This window comes from Dipteris shenzhenensis, chromosome 30 (assembly GCF_047967505.1).
Source record: "Dipteris shenzhenensis isolate YYH24624 ecotype China chromosome 30, Dip_SZ_1.0, whole genome shotgun sequence".
In the NCBI taxonomy this organism is placed as follows: domain Eukaryota; kingdom Viridiplantae; phylum Streptophyta; class Polypodiopsida; order Gleicheniales; family Dipteridaceae; genus Dipteris; species Dipteris shenzhenensis.
The window spans coordinates 39,224,412-39,250,752 of record NC_141625.1 but is presented as its reverse complement, the minus strand read 5'-3'; the positions used below and the strand labels follow the sequence as shown (position 1 = coordinate 39,250,752).

The 26,341-nt window shown below is 39.5% G+C and overlaps 1 protein-coding gene across 1 annotated transcript; it reads right to left on the bottom strand.

Moving 5' to 3' along the window:
• Positions 1–1,747: 1,747 nt before the first annotated feature.
• On the bottom strand, positions 1,748–5,543 carry LOC147882093 (patatin-like protein 2). The gene is made up of 8 exons (XM_087401760.1): positions 5,265–5,543; positions 4,982–5,166; positions 4,683–4,869; positions 4,343–4,510; positions 4,152–4,238; positions 3,805–4,038; positions 3,092–3,267; positions 1,748–1,988 (listed from the first exon to the last, which is right to left on the bottom strand). Exons 1-8 carry the CDS (start codon positions 5,382–5,384, stop codon positions 1,931–1,933), a joined length of 1,215 nt encoding a protein of 404 aa, XP_087257886.1. The 5' UTR covers positions 5,385–5,543; the 3' UTR covers positions 1,748–1,930.
• Positions 5,544–26,341: the final 20,798 nt, after the last annotated feature.

The window sequence follows — 26,341 nt, the reverse complement described above, 5'->3', positions numbered from 1 at the left end:
ATACAGATATTGAGGCCATTACCCGTGAGGATGAGCCTACCATTGGTGATGCTGATTTCGATGAGCACATGAGTAGCAGAAGTAGTAGTGGGTTGAATGTATTTGTAGATCTCAACACTGGTTTGGATTTTAAAGTAGATCGTTTGGCAAGGGTTGATCTCATTGAGGATGAGATTGATAATAGCCCATCATTGATATTGGCAAAACTATTTTACATATTGTCTCATTCTCCTCACCTCACTTAATTTTTGTATATGTGGGTTTGCCAAAAAGCATTGATATTTTTGTTAAAATTACATGCTTTGGTAATCATGGGCAGTGTTTGGAAAGCAGTGATGTACATATATCAGCTTGCACCAAAATCTCACTTTCTGTATTCTCTGTTTTGTGTCTAAATCTGCGTCTAATTCACAGTGTAGACGTGCTAATAGATGCGCTAATAGACGTGCAAATAGATGCGCTATTAGACGCGCTCGTATTTTTGCTATTCTAGTAGCACCTATAGACGCGCATGCTATTTTGTGCATCTATAGTTGCTTTGCCTTGTTGTGTTTGACCCTCTTCCTTGCTTGTGGGTGCCACTTCCTATCACTTTTCCATGAAGTGTCACAAAGCCCATATGCGCCCCACAACCTCTTTTTCATAGGAAACCCTTCTTTCATCATGAGCTTCATGTCAATCTCCATTATTCATGGATAATTGAATAATTTTCATGGATTAAGTTAAGGATTACTACTGATTGTTGGGTTCATGTATCTCCAACTTTAGTTCATATTTAGAGGTTGAAAAATCTCTTCAATATTCAATTTATATATGGTCTAGATTATCTTATACCTTGTTATTTGAGTATGTATATTGAAAAATATTAATGTTTTATGATAATATCAATCTACTACATGACATACTCAAGAATTTGGATCGAGGCGTTTAATATATGTGAAATTTATAGATAGTCGCATGCATTGAAAGTGAATTTAAATAGGTGAAGAGGTCATTCTTTAAGGGATAATAACTCCTATCACCTAATTTGAGGACTCATTATATAAACCCCTTTGTATAGTTGTGCTAGTTAGGAAACAAGTAATTTCTCCCAAGGCATTCACTATGTAAAATCCCACTACATCCCATGTGTTCAACAAAAGGGGATTTAAGTGCCCCTTATGTGTGTATGTTTTTTGTAACTCCAAGAAAAATGGAACGCATGTGCTATTTTGAATATTTCTTAGTGAGGTCTTAGGATCTAATCTATAACATGTCTCTTTTGCTAAAAATCATTAGGTATAAGTTGCTATACTTTGGATTCCCAAGCTTTGCTACACAATTCAAAGGAGGACCTAACAACAACACCTGTATACAATATAATAATTTTTTTATATACAATCTACCCCCATAGCTTCCATGACATCATACATTTAAAACGAGTTACTAACCCAAGGTTCATATCATTTTGTAACATATGTGCTACCCACTAGTAAACTTTAGGAATTTCATCTAACAGTAAAGTTAAAAGCTCCTTCTCTAAGTATAATTTTGTTTTAAACACATAAATTTGCAAATTCGCAAAGCCCTTTGGTGAATGTGTGCATGTGATCATTCCTAGGTCAGAATCCCCCATAGACACATGCTTCTTTAGAAAATTTATTCTTTTTAAACAGGTGTGACAAATAAATTAAGGCAGTAAGTAAGTGTGATCTCATTCCAAAAGTAAAGTAAGCAACATATGGATGAATGTGGACACCAACTTGATTATAATCCCTTAAAAGTTACAAGTACTATACACCTCATAAGTTAATGTGGACACCAACTTGATTATAATCCCTTAAGAGTTACAAGTACTATACACCTCATAAGTTGCCATCATGCAATGTAAAACAAAAATACTCAAAATATATTTTTTGAACATACCATGCTTCCATTAAGTAGTAAAGAGTCATTTAGTCCTATGACTTTTGCGTAGTTTCTTTTCATGTACAAGCTCCTTTGCAAACCTGTCATCCATGGGCACATGTCTTTGAGAAAGATTAATAAACAATTAAACAACTAGGAAAATGAAAGTACTTTATGTAATATCCTTTAGTTCTTTTCCAAGTGATCCTACAAAGAAGGATAATTATATAGAAAGGGATACCCTTTTTGTTCAGACATTAAATTTTGGTAGCATTCAATTGATGCACTAGGCTACACCAAATGTGTGCCTTTCTTATTCTCATGCCCTAGCTTATATTTGCATCCTACTCAATGTAATATACTAGATTGCAGTGGATGTGTACTCCACTTGATGTGCACTTTTACATTCTTCGCTCCTTCTATTGTAAATTGTCTTCCCAATACCCCACAAAGGAGCTGCAAATCATCTTCATTCTCAAGGCACAACCCAAAATGAGGAGGTGACGTCAATATTATAAGATAACTACAAGAGGGAGAATTTGCCACATAGCATCATAATGCAAGTCATGCAAGGACGAGGCAAGGACTAGTAGTGGTGCATAGGTGCTTGACACTTGGTGCCAAATGTTAAGAACAAGATTTCTTTGGTCAGCATTCCAATGCGTCTTTAATAAAGATAAGACAATGGAAGTACTTCAGCAATTTCCACTTATACATGGGGGGCTGATGCCAAGCCTTCTTTATATTCCAATTGGGGGCTTTATTTAAAATTAAAGGGGGTTGAGGTGTCATTTTAGGGATGAATTATGTGGAAAACCTAGATAGCACTTTCATTTAAAGGGGCAATATGTAGAAAACCTAGATAGCCCTTTCATTCAAAGGGACAATATAAATAGGTCTTACTTGACATAATTGTTTATCCTAATCCTTCAAGAGCTTTTAGTTTTTTAAAAACAAAATCCATTCAAAATCCATGCATAAGTATAATTAGTGTAGAAAATGTGTGAATGTCATGAATGCATTTGCTGTTTGACATATTTCCTTAGTGAATGTGTGAATGTCATGAATGCATGTGCTGTTTAACATATTTCCTTAGTGAACCAGCCAAGTTTTTAGAGATACCAATTGCTCCCTTTCCCTAAAGCAAGGGGCTGATGTGCTTGATATCATCCTTAGATGTGCAAAGAGTATAAAAGAAGAGTACCGTTCCAAAGCTTCGCGATTTGTTCCCATGTCAGGATGTTCAAAGCATCTTCCAGTGGCCCTATCCGTCGTTGAAACATGCTTGTTCAGTACCTCTTGCCCAATATGAGCTAGGGCTTCCAAATTGTTCCTCTCTGAGTTGTCCATGAATGTGGCATCGCCGTCTAGGTTGAATGCCTATCAAAACAAGCTTCATAAGGCCAAAATTGCTCCGGTTCGGGGGGGCGAGGGGGGAGGGGGGGGTGCAATTGCCATCAAACAATATGAAGAGGGTGAGTATCTTACCGAAAAACCTACCCACATAAGAAAACTCCTAGCGTGTCAAGGTAAATAGACAAAATGATACAATGAGCATCAATTGGAACCCATTGATCTCAAGAAGGTCAAAAATTGCAACTACATTATGATAAAATAGATCAAGACTAATTCTGAGTGAGCTGGGATGGAAAAAGAAGAAATAAGGGTGGTTGCATGAAAATTAGCTCCAATGTCTTGGCTTTCTAAGTATGTGGCTTTCCAAGGGTGCCTTCACTACCATCCCTTGCAAGATATGACCATCTCTTTTTGAAAGATCTGCATTCAATACCATCTATGAGTGCCTTAAGTACCAAGATGTGCATTCACGACAATCTATGGGTGCCGTAAGTACCATCTCTTGCAAGACCTGCATGCATGAAATCACAAATCAATCTTATGGAGGCAACTAATATTCACCTGGATCCGGAGATAGTTGCTAGAGGCTTTGGCGCTCTCGAACAGCACCCATGTGTTGTGATCCACCATGTCGTCCGAACCCTCCAGTGCTATCTCCACAATCGGAAACGTCTGGTTCCCAAATATCCAATTGAAGGCTCCCCAACGAGATACAACTTCCGCACTATACGACACTGAGGTCTTCTTCCCAGTTCCCAGTGACAGCATCAACATGCTCTTGCATGTTGCCTGTGCCTGACCGCAGCTTGTAAAAGTCATCACAGATCAGTTTCGCTGCTGATAAAACGTTTTTGATCGGCAGAGTGCCCTTGATTACTGCATTTAATACACTATGAAAAGAAATGTACCTCAAGGCTCTGATCTGCATCTTGAAGACAGAACTTCTTGTTGCCCTTCCGTTTCTCTAGCATCACATGAACTATCGCCAGATGCGCCTGTAGAGACAGTTATTTCGCCTAGTCAGCTACTTCCATGAATCCTGCGAATCAATCCCTAGCATCAATGCGGCATCAGGTCATGTGCTCTGTGTCGCACTCACGGGATTGTTAACCGCAACTCCACCGTCAATCGTATTGAAAGCCCTCGGTTCCTGTTGTAAGCCTTTCTGCTCGGAAAAAAACTGGTGAGGTGGGAAATATAGCGGAGCCGCCGATGTGCTTCTGCAAGCGTCTCGTAAACGAACATTCATGGTGCTGTCTTCCTTGGCCTGCATCGAAACCATTTGGGTGTGCTTCCGATGAATTTGTAAACAATAAAATTTGTCTCTTCGAAACGACTGCGTGTAGTACGGGTCGGATGAAGGTACGGGTGCCTCTAACGTGCCTCTAACGCTGCTACATATACAAATTGGATGATCGAAGTGACCCTTGGACGAGCACCTCAGAGGTGGAGAAGAAGACAGGTTGCATGAACGATATGTCGAACGCCGGAATGAGCAAGTCCGTGATCGTGTCGCTCATCCTTGCATCTTTGAGATTACTATATAAGATTTCTTCGAGGCTTTTCGGAGAATATTTGGGACCTTTAAGCAACGTAAGTTGAGCTTGAAATGAACCGATCAAATTCCTGGTTATTTTAATGTTTCGTTAGAATTACAGGTTTATTGGCAAACATAACTCTTGTTCCTGCCTCTAAACTGGAAAATATATGTGAGGCTAGCCTTAGCCAGAGAGCTTACTTTCGGGGAGTGGGGAAAATCTCGGGGCAGTGTTTCATGTAGAACTGGCTGATCTGCTTGGCGGTAAATAGCGGCCTCCCGTGGGCGTTTGGCGATGAAAGCATTGCAGCGATTAACCCTCCTGTACTGGTGCCGGCGATCAAGTCAAAGTAATCCGCAGGCCTGGCGTGCTGTCCATCGATTTTCTGAGTAGCCAAGACGTGAAGCAAAGCTAGAAGCATCAATTCGATAGACCACGAGATATAGCTCCTATAAGACAAAAACTAAGAGCGGGAAAACCAACCTGCAAAAAACTCTCCAAGTATTCTAAGATTTGAGCCGGGATGATGCCTCGCACCCCGCCTCCATCGATGCAAAGTACTGTGATTCTCTTCCTGGATTTCTCTGATCGGCGGTTCTGCATGGCGCCGTCTCGAAGAAGCTGGTGAACGCTTGCGATCGGATTCAAAGTTTGAGGCAAGCACAACAGCAATTCACCGCCCGTAAACAAATTATTTTATCTTGATTTGACCATATTGTCCACATGATCGTTTCGAGCTCCTGCAGGAAAAACAGTAGAGGAATGCTGGAGAGCTAGAAAAAGTAGAAGCATCTCCTCCCTTTCCACAGTAGTGAAGTAGCTCAGTGTGTCTATGGGATACAGCGTGGCCGATCGCTCGCATCTCCACGTCGACGACTATTTTTTCAATCATAGATTGATAAGTGCAAACCCACTAGGAAAGCTGCTAAAGTGTTGCTTTGACAGTCTCTCTTTTTGGCCTGCCGTGGGGTACGTCTTCATGAGGGCGATTCCTCAGGATACGTCTTAGTGAAGACGATTCCGTTGAAGAGAAAAATCTTCATTTTTTCGATTTTCAGAAAATCATGAGTTATTTTATAATCCAATTACTATTTTCTTTTCTACAAATAGTCCATATTTTTACTCTTTCTCTCTCTCTCTCTCTCTTTCAGTTAATCATCTCTCCACCCTCTTTTCCTAGCTGTAAATCCAATTTGTCTTCTTCGTTGGTACTTTAGATTTTGGATAGGCCTTGTTTTCTTCTTTTCACGCCAAGGTGATGGGACTTTACCCTAAGGACATGATTTACACACATCCCAAGCCCCCATGTGCCAAGCCTTTGTTAAAGGCATGGTGCCACATTGAAAGATATTATTGGATCCACAAAAAAAGGGGGGTGGATAAAGTTAGGCAGCCAAGACCCCCTGCCCAAGAGCATGGGCGAGGGTTTTACAGAGTTGATGGCACTTATTGCTTCAAGGTTGATGGGGCTTCAACTTACAATACCTTGCCATGTACTTTATAACGGCTTGGGCAGTGTGTAATGATCCATGCCCACCAAAAAGAATAAAATTTGAGACTTGGGCCGGCGGGGGCTTGGTCTGTAAAGACCCTAAGCGTGAAAGCTTTCGCTAAGGGCTTGTGCTTTGTCCTCTTAGAGTTCCATCACAAGGTGCCCTTCTAGTTTATTTGAGAATTTTTAGCACTTTTTCTTCCACACTCATAGATATCAAGTGCAAAGCTTGAACTTTGCATTGGCATTGTGTTGCCTGCAGGTTGACCTTGATATTAAGAACTAGTGCCCTCCAGATACCTTCATTACAAGAAGTATGAAGGTGGGCCTCCTCCCCACTTTGATGAAAAGTGAAGCATTGAGCTCTTGTCTCACTCCTATAAAGAATTATTGATTACCCATCACCAAAAATATATAATCATAGGATATGGGTTTAAAACTCGTTCAAAACAATGAGGTTTCAAATATAATAGAAAATTCATAAAATTTAACCATGTTCGGAGTTTTTAAAATCAGATTTAAAAAGTAAAGTTTTATAAGGGGAGAGAAATCTAGGACCTATTTGTAAGCAGGGTTCTATTATTACCTATTCATTGAACACATATTTTATATATGATTTATGAACAGTGAGCCAATTGGATAAACAATGTGAAAAAATAACTCCCTTTGTTGCCTTCATGCTCAATCTTCATGAGGCAATATCACCAAATTCAATTAGAGGCGATCTTCGCTACATGTGCTAGTCATTAGCTACCTCTAAAAATGATCTATTCAATACATGATAGGTCATATTGAGTACTCGAGGTGTTTCACCTCCAAAAAATTTAGTGTACCACGTGGATTCAAAAGGAGGGGTATTTTAATCCCACTTTTGGAATAATTTTAACTGGATTAAAATAATAAGAGGGGTTTTTAATTCACTTTTTGAAAAAAATGTGTTAGTTCATAAGTAAAGAGGGACGGTTTTATTGAGAAAAAAAAATTAGTTGAGGGTTTTTTTTAATAACCCTTGAATGCACGTGATACTTAGGATTTCTTAGTAGTACACCCCCTGAGATTGAGTATTTGATAGGACGTATGCATTCTGTGGAGCAAGATAATGATATTGCGTATTTGATCGAAATAAAGAATCATGAACCATTTGATCAATATAGAAGATGAATTGAGAGGGACAATGACAAGGATAAAAAAGAATAGTACAGAAATATGAAAGGGCAGAAGGAGAGAGAATCATTGAAGGGAAGTAAATGACTAATTAAATAGCCTAGGGCTAGGTAGAATCCCATTTTGAAGCCAAGTGCATTTAGAACTAACGTAAAAGCTCTTCCCTAAGTCTAATGTACTCACTTTCATCTCAACAATCATATAGGCTTTTTGTTATGCCACCCTATTTTATTGGGATATCTTGGCCACTATCAATTGCCTCTTGATCCTAGTTTGCTCGTAGTACTTGTCAAATTAATTAGTCGATGAGAATTTTCTCGAGCTCTATCTATATAAAGCATCTTCATCTTCTTTTTGCTTTCATGTTTTACCTTCCTCCTCCATTCTTTGAGTTTATTGATCAAGGCCTAAGACTTCTTGGATAGGGTACATAACTACAAAACTCACAAAAACCTCATACATTTTTTACAAGTTTCAACATTTTATAAATGGAGAGGAACTTAGTACCTATTATAAAATAAAGGTTTCATAATTACCTCTTAAAGTCATAGCTTGTGTAGGGTTTTCTAGTAGTGGACCCCCCATTGCATGAATTTCTCATTCCCATGTCTCCCCTAATTCCTTTCAAAGTCCATTTTGTACCTTCTTGCATAGTACTATTAAAACCCTATCTTTTAGTTTCAAACCACCACTCTTCTTTAACTTTTAAAGTCCTCTTCTTTTACAAAAATGTTGTACCATGCTCAATTCTAATATTGTATTAATCTTGCTATAGTTGTCATATTCAAGGTAAGAACATATTCTAGAAAAGCACCACAAGTGATAAGTCACCCTAATCAAGTCATCAAAGACCCATAAGGAGAGGAGGCTCATATCCTTGATTGGGCACTATATGGGCGACTTGACGATGGAGATAGGATCCCATGTGCAACCCACATGCCACTGGGTGGCACAAATAGATGGACAGGGTTGTGTATAGGATGACAAACTGGAATGGAGTAGATAGCAAACCACAACGGCTATTGTTGATAGAATAGAATTATTAAATTGATGACTACTTGTTTCAACATTGAATGCATGGAAAACAAGAGATTTTGTTAGCTCTATGATCTTGTTGTTTATCTATTCTACTTGCTGGAATTGCATCTTTTGTCAAAAATAACACTTTATCTTAAAGAATTATAATGTCTTCTCAACGTCAACAATGGAATCAAAGAAGAATAAGCAAGGATAGTTTGGCAAGATAAAAACCTAATTTCTTTTCAAATTGTGGGCTGCCATATTATATCATGTTATATATCAAAATAAATCACTTGAAAAAAGAAAATAAAGCATTGAGGATAGAATTTGGTGGGACATTAAAGAACATGTAAACCTAGAACATGTGTTCAATAAGAGGGGATTTTTAAATGACACTTTTCATAAAATAAATTTTACATACACAAGGGATTCATGTGTTCATGTTGAAAAAAATTTCAAACTGCTAATGTAAAAAGTATTAGAAAGATCATATATAAGTACGGGTTTTATTTACTACTTGGATGCACATGGTCTTTAGCTACTCTTTGGATGCATACAACATGGGGGAAATGTCTATATAGTGGTTTTAATTACTCCTACACTTGATTTTCAATTACTACTTGGATGCATATGGTATGGGGATAGTGTCTATATAGTGACCAGCCTCAAGAATAATCCCTTAAAGATTATAAAATCTTTGAGAAGAGAAAAATGGACTTTATTTAATTAACATATGAAATATGTAATTGAAAATTTTTAATCAAATACATTATCAAAATTGTTTACTCCAATCCTTCCCATTTCCAAATTACACTTACATGTTTTCCAACATGTTATGCCTTTCTAATTTGGACAACCCTATGTACCAATGATAAAATTCCTTACAGATAAAAGATAAACATAGAAATAATTGTATTCTAAAACTTGATTTAAAGAAATCCACACCACCAGCCATGCTAATTTCAAGGCCCTAGTACCATTATTTGTAAAATAAGCACTAAAAAAAGTTCTTTTAACTAGGTTTTATATTTACAGTTCCCCAAATAGCACTTTCTCCCAATGAAATAAGTTTTTGATCCAAAGATTGTAACATAGTGAAAATGAAATAAAAACTTTTAAATCATTCTTGAGACACAGGATTCTAGAATCTTGAAGATTTCAACCCTATCTAACATGAGTAAAGCAATGAAAAGTGTTCAATATTGAAGCTTCAAATATCAATGTTCATGCTTGAAATGAGTACACTCAAAATTCAATCATGTCATAGACCCTCGACTTATTATTTTATGATTATCAACAGTCAAACATATATTTATTATATTTTTGACCACTTAGTTTTAGGCTTTAAGGTATGAGATGCTTGATAATATTCACAAACTATTGAGAATATATGGTAGATATTTTTAAAATCATGTACAATATTTTAAGGGTGATTATTTTGTTTTAAATTATTGTATGATTTGAATTCAAAAAATGTTTCAAATCTAGAAGGGACCTAGATGCATCATTAAATTGAAGACTTTAGAAGCCTTTATTCCAAACCAAATTTGATTTTGTTTTGTGGTATGTGTCTCAATTATTATGTTGGAATTTTAATGGGAATATTGTCAACAAAAAGTCACAAATAATGGTTTTAGAACCATAAATACGTTACAACATGAGTGGTGATAAGGAAGACACATGCTCCATCACTTATTCCTACATAAGCATCTCGGGGGGTTCACCTCCAAGAATTTTAGTGTACCACGTGCATTCAAAAGGACGGATATTTTAATTCCACTTTTGGGAAATTTTTAACAAGATTACAATACCAAGAGGGGTTTTAAAATTCAACTCTAGAAAAAAATCTATTACTTCATAAGTAAGGAGGGGTTATTTTATTGGAGGAAAATTTTTAGTTGAGGGGTTTTTTTAATACCCCTTGAAAACACATGATACCTAGGATTTCTTAGTAGTGCACCTCCTGAGATAATTTAGTGTACATGTGTGTAGGTATGAACAATAGAGGTCATAATCTCATTAAAGTGGTTGGAACTAAGCTAAATCCCTTTTTATTTCATTTGACTAATTAAATGACCTTAGAAATTTAGCATTTTCAACATTCTTTCCCTCTTATATCATTTCATTTTGAGCTTCAAGTCATCCAATTGCAAATCTGATGGTTCTCTCCTTTCTAAAGAGATAATTTGATGACATGTAATCAATGTATGTTTTGTGAACACAATGAGTCTATAATTCAAGGAATCTTCATAGAAAATATTTACAAAGTTTAAGAGATATTTAGACAATACTTCATTTACCTTGGTGTGTGAAAACAAAACTATGTACCTTGGTGTGTGGAAAGACAAACGTGCAGAAACTTGAATAAACAAAACAACAAGGGATCCTTTCAAAATGATTGCTAGTAAGAATTTTAGGAAATCATCTTAAATATATTGTAAGAAATATCTTTTACTTTAAATTGAGATAGAATGAATTGTGGATTTCTTATTGAAACTAGATAGCTAATTGTGCATTAAGTAAGATCAAAATACTATAGGAAATCAAGAAAAATGTCCTCCATACGACTTTGTGCATCCTAAGATGAAACCAAAGCTAGCAAAATAAGAACTAAATAATTTCAAATTTTGATATTAGCGATCTATGTTGTGTCATGTAATGGGACATAGCATATTGCAAGAAAGGAAATTATCCATAGCAATAATAGGTCCCATGCACAATTGGTGTAGCCAATCATTTCACTATTTTTGGGGAATTTTTGAGGCTACATTGCAATGTGCTAGTGGGTGATATTTCCAAATTTGGTGTAGCATGATGCTCTCCTCGGGATTTTTTCCTAGCATATTGGTTGCCACATTGGCATAATGATGAGACACTATCTGTCAAAACTTGCTAGCATACTTGTTTTGGACTCCATGTAGAGATTGACGCACGGCACTCCAGGCCTTCATTCTAAACATGGTGTAGAGCTCGACACACGAGTTACACTCCACACCTTTAATAAAAAAGAATATAGTGCATGACATGTGGCAATATGTGGAATAGTGGGACCATCGCAGTGGTCCTTGTGCATGATCATCACATTGGCTTACAATGCAGATGACCTTCACCTCACAATACCAAACACTCCAAGGCCACTGTGTTGCTCAAAAAGAGAGATATTTTTGAATTTTTTAGGCTATTTAAAGCCAACATGGTGGATACGCTTACCCACCATGCTTTTGAGATTTGGAAATCCCTTTTGACATTTTTCATAGCTACTTTAGCACACACAAAAGTAAATCAAAAACTATTTTTCTAGAGCTATCTTATACTTAAAACAACAGAAATTTTGTAGAATTTCAGAGCCTTCTAGTGCATGCTCATGATCGTAGGGACACTAATATTTTAGGATTTAAGAAAAAATTTTAATTCCCTTGACTATATTGAAAAATACACAGTCACCTGCCTTCAATAGGTATATTGCAAATCCCTTAGCACCCTTATCGCAGTGTTGCTCATGATCACACAAATACACTCATATATTGGGATATAAGGTCTTTTTAAAGATCTATTAACTATATTAAAAACTAGACCACTATGTATGTTCAAGGGGTGTACTGAGAAATCCCTTTGCATCCCAACAATGAATGTGGCTTGGATGCACTTTTTGGACACCTTTTAGCACTTTTAGAGCATGCTCACAGAGACACTTATATTTTACGTAAAAAACTAAACTATCATGTACATTCAAGGGGTATACTAGAAATTCATTGAAGCACCCAAAAAATGGCCCAAACTATCTATTCTCAACTTTAAAATTTATTGCCCCACACTCTACTACAAAAAATTTATTATAATATCCAAGTAGATTCACTGTTTGGAAAGAGAATATCAGAAAAGGGAAACATATTTGTATAATTAAATGGTTAAATATATTACAAAATTTGGAAAGAGAATATTGAGCTCTCTTTATCATGCTTGAGCCCTACAATTCACCATTTGCATCTTGAGGTATAGCATCTAGAAGGAGGTCGGACGTAATAGGGAAACTCCACTTAAAAAGGCACACTAACCTCCCATGCAAGCCTTTGAAGGAGGTTGGATATAAAAAGGTCCACCAAGAGAGCTCCACTTTGAAAGGAATATGGCACTATGATGAATGCCTTTAAAGTAGGTTGGACATACATAGAAGAGGGCCACTAATAAGCAAAAGGGGCAAAACCAGAAAACTCTTCCATAAAATGCTAACTCCTAGATTGGTCTAAATGGCGTCCATTAAATAAAAGTAAATACAGGTGGATTCGTGCATCTAGAACAAGTCATCGATCTTCAGACCTCTCAAGAACCATTGGAGAACATGAAACCTAAGCACAATACATGATATTATAATATGTGGGTAATCTAGGTGCAATGCAATGCGACCACCTTGTAGGAAGAAGGAGATAAGCCAGGGATGATTTGGTAACAATAGACATGTTAGTAATAGTAGTCATGATTGTAATAGCAAGTATGTTGGTGACATTAGCATGGTGAACAAGGGAGCAATGGGGAAATAGCCAATGAGCAGTGGAGAAATAGAGTTTTTGTATAGGGAATAAGGGAGAAAATCAGGGAGCAAATAAGGAAGATGATGAGAAGTATGATTGCAAGATGCTAAACCAAGGAAATCTCGAAGAAGGAGACGTGCAACAAAAACCAAAAGCAAAGGTGTCGCCCAAGGTGGATCGCTAAGCAGCTACTTGGAGCTCAAGGCTACTATTAAGGCAATGAGTATATTTGAATACCCAAGTCCCACCACATGACTATTCAACCTTCTTTTGGCCCTCCCATGGGCACAAGGCAATAGTTGACTTCATCGAGTGGCATGGCAATAGTAGTCCCACAAGAACTTGCCTCTAAGATGGAGGTAGACCCACAAGAACTATTGCTTGCCCGCCCAAGGAAATAACTGCTCTAATAAAGTCAAAGGAAAACCCCTTATACCCACAAATTCTTATGTTACAAGGGAAAATGTCATCAATGACCATGGCAATCACACAAGAACCTACCCCTAAAAAGGGGGCAAAGACACAAGAATCTTCTGCATTAAAAGGAAAGAGCCTTGATGAGCCCTGATGGGTTCCCAAGAGCAAGTCACTTAGTTCAACCTCTTCTTCTACTTTGACATAGCAGCACAAGAAGCTACTCCTAAAAATGGAGCAATGCCACAAGAAATTTCCGATTCCCCCACTCTACAAATATCAGCTTCAAGGATGGCCATCCATGCAAATGCCACTGAAGATTGAGCTGTGCCACAAATTAACCAAGACCTCAAAACTACACTACTTCCAATAGATGCTCATGCTAGAACCACACAAGTCAACAAGGACGAGCTAACAAAACCATTTGTTCACAACTCCAAGGTGCAACCCTCATCCCTCCTTATAAGTACTCTCAATAAATATGCCACTTGGAGAGAGGCAAGGCACCTCAAACCCCCGTAAATCTGATTTTATTAATCATATCATGGGGTTTAGGTGAAAATAGGAGGTTTACAAGATAGTTGAAAACAAGAAGTCCCCACCACGACAAAGTCCTAGTCCTTAAGTGAAAATAGCACCCCCTATCGGGGTTATAAGTCAATGTGAGCACTACAAATTTGCACTCAGAGACTTAGCCCTTCACAAGTCAACTTAGATGACTGATTTAAGTTATAGGGTCCCTAGATGACCCCATCACACTCCAAGTCATCATAGCAATTTTGTCCATGAGAGTTAGTTGAAGTGCCAACACATCTTCCCCATGTAGTCACAAGTCCATAGGTGAAGTCTAGGAAGGTTAACATGGCATTCAAATCTCTGCACAAGTCAAAACAAGTCAACTTGTTTCTTCAATGCTAACACAGTGTAGCAATTGGCTAACTCCGTGATTGCTAACATTGAACTCGCTACTTTATGGATAGCAGAGCGACTCAAGTTGCACTGCTATAATACAACATTGGTCGTTGCTTTACACCTAAAATAGTGACTTGATAACTTGATGATACTACTTTAAGGATAATGTATCAACTTGCTAGTCATTGCAATAATAAGCCCCCCGCTACTATGATAATAATGTCACCCGCACCTATGATAATAATGCACTATAACACTGATCACTGTGCTAATAATGCCAGTCACACTATGTTACGGGTAGTGTTGACCCGTTGTCCACCATTACCAAGATTCCTCTATAAGAAGATAGTCCATTCTGTAATTGTTGTTATGCTAGTGTACCTAGGTGCTACCAAAATTTTTACTGAATTTTCCAAGCTTCCATCTGCCTTCCAAAATCACTTTTGAGCCTCCCCTATCAAATATCAAATGATTCCAAACATTTCATGGGCATTGACAACCTCTTCTCCAGGAAATATTTTGTCTTTGACTTTGAGTAAGACATCCCCAGCCACATAGCCTCCTCATTATTCCCACCCTCTAGCTCCTGAACTCTCTCCATTCCTTTCCCTTCTCAAAATGGAGCAATCCAAGGTTCAAGCCTACTAATGAGTCGGATCAATTCTCTCACCAATCCACCTCCCAACCTCAAAAGAAGCCCTACCTTATCAATACAAAGAACATTGAAAATTACACAGAGCATAGCTTGTAGATAAGCAGGTTCTCACCTCTCGATGCAAAATGGTTGGAGAGAATCCAAGGGGTGGTCATGCACTCGTAGTTCAGGTGCAATACCAAAGACTTTAACTTATACTATCACAATCTATTAGGTACTTCAGGATCAAGATGTGCCCCCCCTCATCTAGGACATGGGCCTCCAATCCATGGTAAAGAGGTTCCCTTGCCACCTCAAGTTATGAACTTTGTTAGCAAGTTCAACAATGCCAGCAAGATGACAGGATGGCCACATGCAGATGGCATCATCAAATAGTATCATATTACATCAAGTAATGGTTCGAAGGGCATTTGGACTTCCAGTCATCTCAAAGCCATGCAAGACACTTTGCCACATTGATAAATGGCTCTAAGGGCTAGTCGCATATGACACAAAGGTTCACAGGGTCAATATTCTAATCCATTTGATCAAAAATGCCATGATTGCCAAGGCTGCCAAGGTAGTCACTCTACTAGCCCAGATCTTGTATACGGACCATCACAACGTGGTCCTTCCAATCTGCTCACCCATGTCCATCAACCGCAGGGGACAAATTATGCAAAACACTTCTATACAAAGTTGTTGAATGCCTACATCAACTCCCAGCACCACAGGAACCCAATGTTTTTAATGCCCATTATCCATTATTTATCACAAGATCCCATACTTGACAGCTTCGGTGATGCCTCCAAGGATAGCACACTGACACCCCACTCCTACAAAGCCCTTGCAAAAGAATAATAAGTAAGGCTAGACGAGCTAGCAAATCTAGGACTCACAAGATGAAGAGGAGGCCAAAAGGAAAAAGGAACAAGACGCATTTCAAAGAAAGGAGGAAAAGGTAGGAAGAGGAAGCCTGAAAGAAGGAGGCCGAAGCAGTAGAATAGCTCAAAGAACAAGAACATGCTTTGAAAAATCCAGTCATAGAGGAAATCCCCTCATCAATCTCTCCCATGGATAGGGGCCGACCTGAGAGTGCTCTCAACAGAAGCAAGAATGGAAGAGGGAGAGATAGAAACAGAGAGCCACACAAGTTTTGGTGGGTGTAGAACACCATAATCTTCTTTTTCATTCATTTATATATGTGTTTGAGTATTGTACATAACCGGGGTAAAGGCACAGTGACCTTTAACCCCCACAACCTCCCACTTAAAGGAAAATGTGCCTTTAAGGGAGAACAACCAGTGAGCATACTATCCAATGCCCATCAATACACGACAATACTCAAACCGCTGACTAGGTAGACTCTTCGTCAGCATATCTACAGGGTTATCATCTGTATGAACCTTGACAAGCTCTATGCACTTGTCTTCAAGTACCTCCCTGATGAAATGGTACCTGACCTCAATGTGTTTGGTCTTTGCATGAAAGACCGGATTCCGTGCTAGCTGAATAGCACTCATGGAATCACTTTGCAATGTTGGTACACCTGTATGAATCCCCAAATCTCCCACTAGCCGATCAAGCCATATAGCCTCCTTGCAACCCTCTGTGGCTGCAACATACTTAGCCTCTGTGGTAGAAAAAGCAATGCACTTCTGTGCATGAGACATCCACGACACTGCACCACCTACAAAGGTGAACACATAACCAGAAGTGGATCTCCTACTATCCACATGCCCTACATAGTCTGAATCTGTGTACCCAAGTACATGCATGTCTCCTTTACCAAAGCAGATGCACATCTCCTTGGTACCCTTCAGGTACCTCATGATGCACTTAACTGCCTCCCAATGCCTCTTTCCTGGTTTAGCCATATACCGGCTAACAACTCCCACTGCAAATGCAATGTCTGGTCTAGTAGCTATCATAGCATACATAAGACTCCCAACTGCTGATGCATAAGGAACCTTGGCCATCATGGCCCTTTCCTCATCTGATTTGGGACTATATGTATGAATCAGTTTCACATATGGAGGCAATGGAGTACTCATTGCCTTCCCCCCCTCCATATTGAAATGCTGCACTGTACTTTTGTAACATACTATTTTTGTGAAAGCCAAAGGAGTTTCCTACTTCGATCACGCGTGATGCGCATACCAATAATATGACCTGCAAGTCCCAAATCCTTCATATCAAAGGCCTCATGCAACTTGGCCTTTAATGCATCTAGCTCATAAGTATTCTTGCTATCCAATAGCATATCATCCACATATAGTGCCAAGATTATCAGGCTATTATCCTTAGCCCTTTTAGTGTAGAGGCAGTGACCAATTTCACTCCTAAAAAAACCCTGGGACCGAATGAAAGCATCAAACTTCTGATACCATTCTCTAGGCGCTTGCTTAAGACCATAGAGACTCTTCTTTAGCTTGCAAACTAAATGCTCTTTGCCCTTTTCTTCAAAGCCTTCCGGCTGCACCATGTGAATTTCCTCATGCAAATCCCCATGCAAGAAAGCTGTCTTGACATCCATCTGCATAAGCTCCATATCCTCTGATGCCACTAGTCCAAGCATGCATCTAAGCGTGGTCATCTTCACAACCGGAGAGAATATCTCATCAAAGTCCACACCCTTCTCTTGCTTGAACCCTTTAGCGACCAAACGGGCCTTGTACCTAGGCACATCATCACCTGTGACCTTCATTTTGTAGACCCATTTACATGGCAATGCTTTCTTTCCATGTGGCAAAGAAACCAAGTCCCAAGTCTTATTCTTCATAAGTGAACTCATCTCTGATTGCATAGCATACTCCCACTTGCATTGATCCTCGCGCATCATAGCCTCTCTGTAGCAAGAAGGCTCCCCACAATCAGTAAGCATCACATAATCTACCCCTGGAACAAACCTATCAAGCGGTCTAGACACTCTAGATGATCTTCTCAAGGGCATTTCAGCTTGCTGTCCCACCTGCATATTAGCCACATTTGGCTCATCATTTCCACCAATAGATGATCCATCATCTACCCTTGATTGTATACCTGCGGGAGTACTTGGTGGTACCATTTCTTGCACATTTGGTGCATGGACAACTTGCTGTCTATCAACATATGCAGGTGGATTCACATCCTGGAAAGTGATTCTCCTCATTTCCACATCCCTCATGGGTGCCTTATGCATCTTCTTCTCATTGAAGACTACATCATGGTTGCGTATGATCTTCTTTGCTTCTGGATCCCAGAGACAATAGCCCATCTCTCCACTTTCACCATAACCCAGAAAGATGCATTTTCTAGACTTAGGATCTAGCTTCTTTCGAAGCTCTTTTGGCACATGTGCATATGCCTCACACCCAAATATACGCAAATGAGAGTAAGAGGGCTTCTTGCCACTCCATGCCTCTTCAGGAATACCACCATCCAAACTCTTACTAGGTGATCTATTGATCACATGCACTGCAGTCTTCATTGCCTCAGCCCAAAAACCACCAGAAAGACTTGCATTGGAAAGCATGCATTGCAACCTTTCTTGAATGGTACGGTTCATCTTTTTTGCAACTGGATTTTGCTCTGAAGTACGAGGGGATGTGAGCTCCCTCTTAATCCCACGTGTATCACAGAAATGCTGAAAGTCATGAGAGAGATACTCTCCACCATTGTCAGTCCGTAGGCATTTAAGCGTTCTACCTGACTGATTCTCAACCAAGGCCAGCCATTTCTAAAATACCTGGAGCACATCACTCTTCTGAGCTATAGCATAAGCCCACACTTTCCTAGTTGCATCATCAATGAATGTCACATAGTATTCAGCCCCGCCTAATGACCGTGTAGGCATGGGACCACATACGTCTGAATGCACCAAATCAAGCTTTTCAAACTCTTTCTTTCCCCTTCTTTTATGGGCTGATTTAGTCTGCTTCCCATAGAGACAGTGCTCACAAAATTCAAAATCAGAGAAACTCAAATGCAGTACATAACCCAAACGGCATAAGAGTTTCATTCCATTCTAGCTCATGTGCCCCAACCTGTAATGCCACAAAGAAGTGCTTGGCTGCTCGGTTATTGCAACATGATAAAATACCCCTGATACATGTAAGGGATACAAAGTCCCACACTTGGCACCCCTGGCCAAAAGCATAGAGCCCTTCTGAATTTTCCAACTCTAAAAGCCAAAAGTGGTGTGAAAACGAGCATCATCTAGCTGACCCACTGAAATAAGACTCTTGGTCAACTTAGGCACATGTCTCACATGTTTCAAAATAAATGCAGACCCATTTGCAAAAGAAAACTTTATGTCACCTACTCCCACTATGTCACATGCATAGTCATTTCCAAGATGCACACAACCTGTCTTTCCACTGTCATAAGTGGAGAACCATTTTCTATGGGGAGTAACATGGAATGAAGCACCAGAATCCAAAATCCAATCCTGGGAATATGCATCATCTGAAGTGGTAACCAACTCTGTAGATAAACTAGACATGAAGAGAACATCATTGTCACTATCATGTGTGACTGCATTAGTCTCCTCGATCTTTACTTTTCCTTTGTCCTCCCTTGGACTCTCTTCGTTTTGATTTGCACCCCAATTTGCATTCTTTTTCTTATCCTTTTGCTCTCTTTTCAGCTTGTAGCAATCCTTTTTCATATGGCCCTTCTTGCCACAGTGGTAACACTCAATGTTCCATGCCCTGGATTTGCTACGAGACTTCCCTCTTTCTTGGAACTTCCCCCTGAACTGTGATCTGCCCCTTTGCACATTTAAGGCTGCATCCTGCTTGTTGCCATCCATAGACTTTCATCTAATCTCCTCGGCCAACAAGCTACCCACAACATCATCAAATTTCAGTACTCCACCAGGTGCAGAGTTACTGACAGCTGTACGGAAGGTATCCCATGAGGATGGCAATGAACATAAGAGAAATATTGCCTTAGTCTCCGCATCAAAATTCATCTTCTGAGCCTGAAGCTCTGGCTGAAAATAATATTGAATTCATTCAAGTGAGAAGCAATGGAGACCCCTTCCTTCATCTGCAGCTCAAACAACCTCTTCATGAGGTAAACTTTATTAGAGGCAGTTTCCTTTTCATAAGTGGCACACAGTTTCTTCCACAAATCTTTCATAGTCTACTCATTTACTACTGTGAAATAAACTAACTCTGCAAGATGAAGTCTAATAGTAGATTTTGCTAATGCATCCAACTCATTCCAATCATCCTCAGACATATTTGCATGCTTAGCTTCAATCCCTGCCAAGGGTTTAGTCTTCTTCTTTTGAATAAGCAAATCCCTTATTTGTTCTTTCCACAAAGAAAAGTTTGTCCCATCAAACTTTTTAATGCTAAAAAACTCCTTTTCAGACATGGAAGAGGATGCCATGATGCAAATGAAGCAAAAAATCCCAAATGTTATGCCTACAAGAGAGAATCACACCAAATACCAAGTGCACCCAAATGTGTATGCCACAATAGAGTGAAATATCACCAAAACTCATGTCTCAAAGCATCTGACTCATGTGCATGTACTATGCATCCATATGCAAATCTGGCCTAAAGAAAATGCCAAGTGCAATGGCAATCCAAAATGCCAATAGGTGCCAAATGGCTCAAGCATAAACATCGTCCATGGGCATATGCATCAATAATATCCCATCCAAGAGAGCATAGCAATATCAGTGCATCACCTGCAATGTGTCAAAGATGTCCCTCAGCATAAAATAGCATCCATGTGCAAAGCGTCCATAAAAATAGCATCCCACAAGGCAATTTGGGCCTATTAGCACATCCAATAAGGACCGCAATGCATCCAAATGGCCTATAAATCATCCACTGCAACCCAATGCACACCATGAATGAGCGCACACTGCTCAAACTACAACCAGAGTGCTCGGGGGGGTCACTCATCATATGTAACCCTATCACGTGAGTTCAACAGAAGGATTTTTTTTATTTCTAAAATTTACAGAAATAAATATACATAAGGGAATATTTAAAATAGTTTTGGAAAAAATTTACAGATTTGTATAGGAAAGGGGTACATTTTATTAATGAAATTTTTTACAGATAAGGGACTTTAAATATAGGCCTTGAATGCATGTGATATAGAGGGTTTATACATAGTGACCCCCCCGAGCCAGAGTGATCTGTATAAGGTATGCTCAAGAAATCATAGTCCCACGGTAATGACCGCTACTGAAAATAGAACCTGAGTATGCCTCAAAACATGGGCGCCATTGCATAATCAGACTCATCAAGAAAATCTGCAAATATCTCTCTTTTGTCGGAACTCCAAAATCCCAACCGATGAGTGAGAAATGGGAGTCAACACTTATCCATTGCCATGTGGCATAAATCTAAGGTTTCAAAACCTTGGAATGAAAAATGCATAACAGAGAGACGAAATCGAATACACAGAGATCTATAACTCTGAAAATCCTCGTAAGAACTGACAAGTAGGGGTTTTGGGCGTCCGGAACGCAATGGGACAGACGGTTTTGGAAACCGTGGTCTCAATCACTGGGCTCAACACATGGACTGAAAAACGTTTTTGGAAATAGAGCTGTTTGTAAACTCCACCGGAGTGCGAATGATGAGCAACATAGAAGTTTTAGGACCTCTTGAGTCCACCGAAACTGACAGATCTGCAAATGGTTGCTCCAAACTTGAGTTCCAACTCCCGAGCAGAAAAACGCAGAAACTGACACACTGAGTCAGAAATCCAATGAAGTGATCCCAGATTCAAGAATGAAGGTGTTTCCAAGCTCCTGAAGTGAAGTGGACACCAAAAGCAAGCAACAGTTGCCTCTACAAGTCAATACAGAGTCTCTGTCATCGAACGGAACAGGAAAAAGCTCAAAAAACGACTTTTTCTTTGAAAACACTTAACAGGCTCTCAAAACCACTTCGCAAAACCAAAGTGACTTTTCCAAAGGTTCGTCCAAGGCTCTACACACTCGGATGCAAGTAAAGTCACCCACAAAGCTTCCCACAGAGCTTCTCCTTCCTCCCACAGAGCTACTGAGCTTCAAGCATTCACGCACGCTCAGCTAGATCACCCGAGCTCTGATACCAGTTGAGAGTGCTTTCAACGGAAGCAAGAACGGAAGAGGGAGAGAGAGAAACAGAGAGCCACACAAGTTTATGTGTTTGAGTATTGTACATAACCGGGTTAAAGGCACAGTGACCTTTAACCCCCACACAACCTTACCTCCACGTCCCACTAAAGGCAGGGCAGAGAATCTGACAACAGAATAGCTTTGTGCCACAACGTGCAAAACTCCAAGCAAAGCAACAAGGTCAAGCGTAGTAGAAGCCGCCTCATCATCCATTGTTAATTGAGGCTATCAAACACTGCACTTTTGCTGCCTATACTTCTCTAGAGCAATATGCTAAACTAATGAAAGATGACCAAAGTATGCCTCAAAAGGAGAGATCTTCATGGAGGCCTTAGCCATTATGGTGCATGTGGCACAAAATATCCTAACCTGCAAGCAAGAATATGCCACTCAGCAATGCTATTAAGTGCACACGGCCCAAATGCAAAGGGATAACTTCCAACAGTAGCTCAATAAAGATCTCAAGTGGTCAGGCTTGATTTACAAAACATGTGGGCTAAAGGTGGCAAGGTTATTGCTTCTCAATGCTTGATGTTGATGGCGTTCTCTTCTTTGCTTGATGTAGCTTGATGCATGATGCTTTGTTCTTCTATGTGCCTTAATGGGTCTTAGCATGGGAAGGTGACATGCTTTTTGTGCTTTTCATAACATGGGAAAAAGCACATAAGGAGCAATGGATTTTCAACAATTTTTAAATAAAATTTTTGGATAATCATGCTGCATGAAGTGACCACTCTCACACAGTTTGCAGGCGAGTCATTACAGCTAATGATACCACATCGTCTTTGCATGTGTTGCTTCTTCCTGTTTTGAGTTTCTCTCCATCCATTTGTAGTTTGTTGCCTCGTTTTCTCTATTCTGAAAGGGCAGAATACAATCAAAGGAGCCTTGACAAATAGTTGGAGGAAGGGTGGAAGGTAAGCACTATTTTCTACTTGCTGTGAAGATTGTATTTCTATATGCACACCCCGTGGCACAATAAGATTGAAGCTGTAGATTGCTTCTGAGTCATCAAACATGCCAAAGGCAATGAAGCCCAAAAAGGCGCTCTCTCTTTCTGATTACTAGCCACCTTTGCAGCCTACTTTCTAAAGCACAGTAGATGAGTTCAGCTATCACAATGGATTGAGTTCTAAGGGCTTGGACCCTCAAACCATTCGATCAGGTACGAACTTTGATGTCATGTAGGAGGTGTGGTGGCACGTTTTTAAATGCCCACGGCCAGCATCTTCAAAGAAGGTGAAGTGTAGTGAAGTGAAGCCGCAGTTTTTATAAGAATTCATGCAATTGCACTGGCATATCTATCAAGATGCCTTGAAAAACAAGGAAGTCGGGCAGTCTTTTACAAAGGCATTTGCATTGCATCGAAATGATCATAGCCCTGTGTTAGTCGATTGGGCCCACTTTGTCGAGCAGGCTATGCAACTCATAGAGAAGCACGATGATTTGGGGGCGAAGATGTGGGAGGGAAAGGAAAGATGCTTGAGGAGGGGTCTAGCATGGGAGGACCGCGAGACAAGGTCGACAACATCCAACCCTGCACCTTCATCACTGAGTCAAATCTCCAGCATGGCCACCACCAGTAGGCCTACATTCCCGCATGTTGGTATTGGTAGGGAAGAGTTGGCTGACCTGATTGGCAATGTTGAAGTGACTCTGACAAAAATGGAAAGTAGGAGGGAATTGCTCCATGAGGCATAGGCCTCTTTTGAGCTATCATCTTCAGAACTCAACAAGGCTGAGGGGCTGTCCTCCAAGGCCTCTGACATATCGGAGATCTAGGTAGGCCTACTTGAACTAAAGCGCTCAGGAAGTGCTACCTATGACGAGTTGCTGTCGAAAGTAGAAGCGTTGTACTCCCATCCAGATGTAGAAGGTATCCGGAAGATAGTTGCAAATAAAAAGGTATTTCTCTTGTGCTTATTTTTCTCTTCAATGTGTTTTTCTGTGCTTTTGTTTGCTTGCATGTGCTTTCATGTATTTCTGTAATGTGCTTTGAGTCATGTACGACCTCTAATGAAACATGTTTAGGTGGCCCTTAAGGGGTCCCCTTTAGGGGCAAGGGCCACCTAAACTTTTTTGTCAATATGTCCCTTGCCCCTAAAGGGGACCCCTCAAGGGACATATTGACGAAGGCCATATTAGTTTTGTCTAAAAATTCTTTTTTGTGCTTTTGGATGCTTTTATGTGCTTTGAGGTGTGCTTTTACGTGCATTTTGGTGCTTTTATATGCTTTTATGTGTGCTTTTATGTGCTTGCATGTGGTTTTTTGTGTTTTTATGTGTGCTTTTTTGTGCTTTTATGTGCTTTGAGGTGTGCTTTTATGTGCTTTTTGGTGCTTTTATGTACTTTTAGGTGTGCTTTTATGTGCTTGCATGTGTTTTTTTGTGCTTTGTATGTGCTTGAGGCAATTTCATGTGCTTTATTGTGCTTTTTTTGTGCTTTTTTGTGCTTTTGTGTGCTTTTATGTGCTTTGAGGTGTGCTTTTATGTGCTTTCATGTGTTTTTTTGTGTGCTTATTTTGTGCTTGCATGTGCTTTTTTGGATAATTTAAGGGTCATAGGTGTACTTTTATGTGCTTGCATGTGCTTTTTTGTACTTTGAGGTGTGCATTGATGTGCTTTTTTGTGCTTTTATGTACTTTCAGGTGTGCTTATACGTGCTTGCATGTGTCTTTTTGTGCTTTGTATGTGCTTTACGCAGTTTCATGTGCTTTATTGTGCTTTTATGTGTGCTTTTGTATGCTTTTATGTGCTCCTTGGTGCTTTTATGTGCTTTCAAATTTGGCTTTATGTGCTTGCGTGTGTTTTTTTGTGCTTTTATGTGCTTTAAGGTGTGCTTTTATGTACTTTTAGGTGTGCTTTTATGTGCTTGCATGTGTTTTTTTGTGCTTTGTATGTGCTTTATTGTGCTTTTATGTGTGCTTTTTTTGTGCTTTTTTGTGCTTTTGTGTGTTTTTTGGTGCTTCTATGTGCTTTCAGGTTTGCTTTTATGTGTTTGCATGTGTTTTTTTGTGCTTTTATGTGTGTTTTTTTGTGGTTTTATGTGCTTTGAGGTGTGCTTTTTTGTGCTTTTATGCACTTTTAGGTGTGCTTTTATGTGCTTGCATGTGTGATTTGTATGTGCTTTATGCAGTTTCATGTGCTTTATTGTGCTTTTATGTGTGCTTTTTTTGTGCTTTTTTGTGTTTTTGTGTGCTTTTATGTGCTTTTATGTGCTTTTGGTGTGCTTTTATGTGCTTCTATGTGCTTTCATGTGTTTTTTTGTGTGCTTTTTTTGTGCTTTTATGTGCTTTCAACTTTGTTTTATGTGCTTACTTGTGCTTCCATGTGCTTTTATGTGCTTTCATGTGCTTTTTTGTGTGCTTTTTTTGTGCTTTTATGTGCTTGTGCTTGTGCTTCCATGTGCTTGTGCTTGTGCTTGTGCTTGTTCTTCCATGTGCTTGTGCTTCCATGTGCTTGTGCTTCCATGTGCTTCCATGTGCTTGCTTGTGCTTTTGTTTCCATGTTCTTTTTTATGTGGTTTATGGTGCTTTCATGTGAATTTATGTACAGAGTCTGGTCAATTCGCAGCAGGAGAGATACGAACAAGTGCTACAATAGTATAACCATTGTGTGTAGCTTAAGGAGTGGACAGAACACTCCTTGCAGCTTACAGTTTCTCCACATCCTATCACACCAACTATTGTAGTGTCTAACAGAGTATTCATTAGACAATACACAACATGTTTTGCATGTGGTTTCGATTTTGATCCTTCGTGCTTTCACTGCCCTGCAAACATGTCTACCACTTTTTGTGCTTTGTGCACATATGTTTGGTGAAAGGGAATTGTGTAGAGAACAACTATATGCAAACGGTTCCTCCAAGGGTGAAGAAGATGCTCGGATTTCCTACTCCTAAAAAAGGTAACACATATATTTGTCCACTATGGGCAATTATTTACATTTGCCTCTTATCATTTCTCCTTACCAATGCTTGGTTTAGTTGCTAATGTCTATTGTTTCTTCCATAAAAATTTTCTAGTGCGACCGTGCAAAATATTACAGATAACACCACTAAAGCTGAGAAAAACCTAGATGATCTGCATGAAAACCTAGTTTCGAAAAATCCAGGAGGAACATTGGAGGAGATGCACAGTGGTTTTGTTGAAGACTGCAGAGGGTTCGCATCTGGAAGTGATTGTGAGTTTATGCAACAGCTGCGTGGGAAGAGGGGGAGTAGTGTTGGTTCCAGGAAGGAAATCCCTCTAAGCACATCGGAGACCACGTCATCTAAGCACGT